Below are 3,734 nucleotides of genomic sequence, written 5' to 3'. Positions count from 1 at the left end.
ATAGAATAGTATATTCAAGATGGACCGTTGACCCTCAAGGATTGTAACATGTGCACTCTATTGAGTGTACCACTGACTAACCTCTTAAATTTCATGTTTTCTAAAACACCACTTGTTATCTGATTCTTGAATGCTAAAGTTGAAAGTAGAAACCAATCAGTTACCTAAGCTCTAGGGCTCTAGATAAAATTAATCTGTGCTTCCAGTATAAGAGAAATTTCTCAACTTGATTCCCCTACATTGCTCAGGATTGTCAGTGTTCTTTGTGATACATGTCAAAGAGACACACTAGGGACTCTGAACCTATATTATATTGTTGTAAACTGTAAAATCTTACATTTTTCAAGAGATAACCCTTTTTTGAATTTCTAGCCAAGAAAAACGAAGGGTCCAGTGGAAGGACAGACATTGTGTATGTAAAATACTGTATTAATCTTTTGGCATTTTCTAATATTCACAGCTTAATAGAACATCTCCATTTTTCTTCTTCTAGCATTTGCCCTTCTTCCGTAGCCAGTCAAAACATCTCCATGATTACCTATCATATCAGCAGACAATGTCTATTGGTGGTGGCAATAATAGTAAGAAATATGGGAATAGGAATTGTTGTAATCATTGTAGAAATCAATGGAATCTCTTCAAAATATTACTTCATTTTGTTGATCAGTCCCACATTTCTCTTGCTCACATTAACCTGATTCCAAACCCCTGATCCCTACCAGTAGAGGGGCAAACTTCAGAAGTGGTGAAGCCATGCTACACACGTCTTTCTCTCTTTCCCTCTGTTGCTCCCTCTTCATTCTTAATTTCTCTCTATCAAATAAAAAATAATGGCCCCTGGGATCTGTGGTTCCTCCATACCAGAGATAACCCCCTGGTGGTGACAACAACAACACAGAGAGAGAGGGAGAGAGAGAGAGAGAGAGAGAGAGAAGGAGAAGGAGGAGAAGGAGAAGGAGAAGGAGAAGGAGAAGAAAACCTGGACTTTAGTGAAAATACTTTCTCACAGTTGTGTTTTTCCTCTTATTATGGCTAACAAGGTTTTTCCTCTTACTATGGCTCACAAGAGATTCTACAGTAAATGTCTTCTGTAGCTGAGACCACTCAATAAAGGCAGCCAGTGTGTCCTCCCCAAACCCCTGCACACAAACAGCTTTTAAGGGACTTAAATTAGTTGAGCAGTTGAAAGGGACTGTTTCCCATGGCAGACATTCCATGCCCCTCCTCCCTTTGTGATCTCAGCAGTGGTTTGGCTGCGTAGTGGTTTCCATACCAGCAGATAAGCACACTAGTCTTAGCTCTTAGCTCTCGGGCCAGAGGAAGGGTGTAGTTGTGAAGACATGTCGAAGAGTGCAGAAGCAGCTACGGACTCCGACAATAAGAGAAAAAGCTCACAGCGCCGGGGCCTGGTAAAAGGACCAGATTTTCGTTATTTCCAGCATCGGTCTTTCACAGCTGCTGAGGTCGCTCAACACAAAGAAGAGGGAGATCTCTGGGTATCTTACCTTGGACATGTGTACGATCTAACGCCACTGGCCGAGGAGTACAAGGGAAACATACTCCTGAAACCCATTGTAGAAGCAGCAGGGACGGATATCAGCCATTGGTTTGATGCGAAGACAAAAGACATCCGCAAGCACGTAGATCCACTAACCAATACTCTGCGATACCGCACCCCGTGGGGCCGCTTCATCCATATTCCACCCCAGTTGCCCCGTTCGGACTGGGCGACTGATTATGGTAAGCCTTGGTGGCAGGGGACTCAATATATGGTGGGGCGACTGATCTCTAAGACCCGGCACATCCGCCTCGTGAACTTGCTCACCGCACAAGAGCACATATTGGAGGTTGGCACCCTGGAAACCATGTGGGAAATCGTACACCGATTCCTCGCTTACAATGCACATGCTGCCAGCTACACATGGAAATATGATGGGAGGATACTGAACATGGACTGTACTCTGGAAGAAAATGGGATCCACAATGAGGAGGATGACTTTGAACTTCTCAAAATGGACGACCCCCTTTACTTGCCTGCAATAACGCTTCATTTCAATGATGATCTCACCGAGTTATAAGAAAGAAGATGGAGGCACATGCAGACTCAAGATGCATTTGGGGGTTCTGTGATCACTATGAAAAACATTGGGCTGGGGGGAGGGGGTTCTTTGGATTTAAGCCCTTATTCCACTCTGGGAACTGACATGGGATGCCCATACCTTTCAGAAACAATTAAAATTGCTCGGAGAATAAAAAAAAATTATAAAAAACACAATAAGTGTAAACAAGGTACTCCTACACTGATGCAGGTCTTCTGTAAAGTTGAAGTGGAATAAAAGAAGTTTGCAAAAGGAGGGTGTAACTGTAATAATATTTACTTTGGTGAGTAGGGTAAATATACAACAACTTAAAGAGATGTCTAATGAGTATTACATTGATACTATCCAGTAGACTACACGTTCACAGGGTACAGAAAACATTTTTTTATTTATCATCCGTTCTTAGTCCAGTACTTGGTACCATGGTGACTATGTTATTAAGATTGAAACTGATAAAGTGTACCTTAAAGATAATTTGGCTTTCTAAATGAAATCCCAGGGTTGGGTTATTCCCAGCCTGAAAAATGGTCTGATTTTGATATTGCTTGTATTGGACCATTTATCTTCATTTGTCACTTGGATGCTTTTGGAGAATTCTGTTAATCATGAGTGCTTTGATTACAAATTTGGAGACAAGACAAATGTATGGCAGTGACTCCTTCTGAGTCTTTCTTGCTGATCAGAGCAGTCTTCCATCCTTTGAGATCATGGCAAAAGTTCTAATGTGTGTTTCCAACTCTTCCTTGAACACTTGTGCATCACACCTGTCGATTCAGCCTTTACCTGGCTTGTGCTTCATGTCTGAAGTGTCTCCTTCTCTCTTCTTATCAAGCCACATCCTACCTCATCTTCAGCATCTGCTCTTTCAGAGACTTTCATGTGACATTTTCTTTGTCAGAAATGTTATTTCCCTTCCCTGAACTCACGGGGAAATTTAATTAAGAACCAGTCAACGCCCATGTTTAGCGGGGAAGCAATTAAAGAAGCCAGACCTTCCACCTTCTGCAACCTACAATGACCCTGGGTCCATGCTCCCAGAGGGATAGAGAATGGCAAAGCTATCAGGGGGAGGGGATGGGATATGAGATCTGGTGGTGGGAATTGTGTGGAGTTGTAAGCCTCCTATACTATGGTTTTGTTAATGTCTTAAATAACAAAAAAATAATAAAGAAAAAAAATAGAATCTTCTGCTAATTCAGGGATTTCTCCCTACAAAACCTAGGAAAGAAAGAAAAAACAGTTTTATTATTGAATGAACATTAATCCACATGATGATGTTCAATGTGTTGTGTAGATGGCAAAGACAGAAATAAATCTTACTTTTCTGTATTGTCAAGTAGATATAACCTGTAAGACATAGTCCTGAAGATAAATGGTAATTCAAGTAAGAAGTGTCACAATTCATCTTACTATGCTAGTGATTATGATAGTCGTCTCTGCCAAGTGCCTTTATCCAAAGGAGAAAGTTCTTATCTTTGCCGTAAGAGGTAGTTTTGTATCTGGGATCCAGATGTCCTACCAAAGTTAGGATCCTCCCTTTCCTTGGAAACTTAGAAACCAAGGCCCTGTCTTCCTTGCTAATAACTATATTCCTGAGATAATTCCTGAATTCCTGAAAAAAAGAGAAAAACATGC

The 3,734-nt window shown here is 41.2% G+C and overlaps 1 protein-coding gene across 1 annotated transcript; it reads left to right on the top strand.

Moving 5' to 3' along the window:
* The first annotated feature begins 967 nt into the window (after positions 1-967).
* Positions 968-2,355, top strand: LOC103119803 (cytochrome b5 domain-containing protein 1-like). The gene has a single exon (XM_060180238.1). The coding sequence runs from the start codon at positions 1,341-1,343 to the stop codon at positions 2,076-2,078; it is 738 nt and encodes a 245-aa protein (XP_060036221.1). The 5' UTR covers positions 968-1,340; the 3' UTR covers positions 2,079-2,355.
* Positions 2,356-3,734: the final 1,379 nt, after the last annotated feature.

The sequence above is a fragment of the Erinaceus europaeus genome, chromosome 21 (assembly GCF_950295315.1).
Source record: "Erinaceus europaeus chromosome 21, mEriEur2.1, whole genome shotgun sequence".
Classification (NCBI taxonomy): domain Eukaryota; kingdom Metazoa; phylum Chordata; class Mammalia; order Eulipotyphla; family Erinaceidae; genus Erinaceus; species Erinaceus europaeus.
Note: the sequence above shows the minus strand (reverse complement) of the source record. Positions and strands in the feature narration are given on the sequence as shown.

Bases quoted from the DNA above. Each gene is read 5' to 3' on its own strand.
- LOC103119803 (XM_060180238.1), top strand. From the start codon at position 1,341: ATGTCGAAGAGTGCAGAAGCAGCTACGGACTCCGACAATAAGAGAAAA.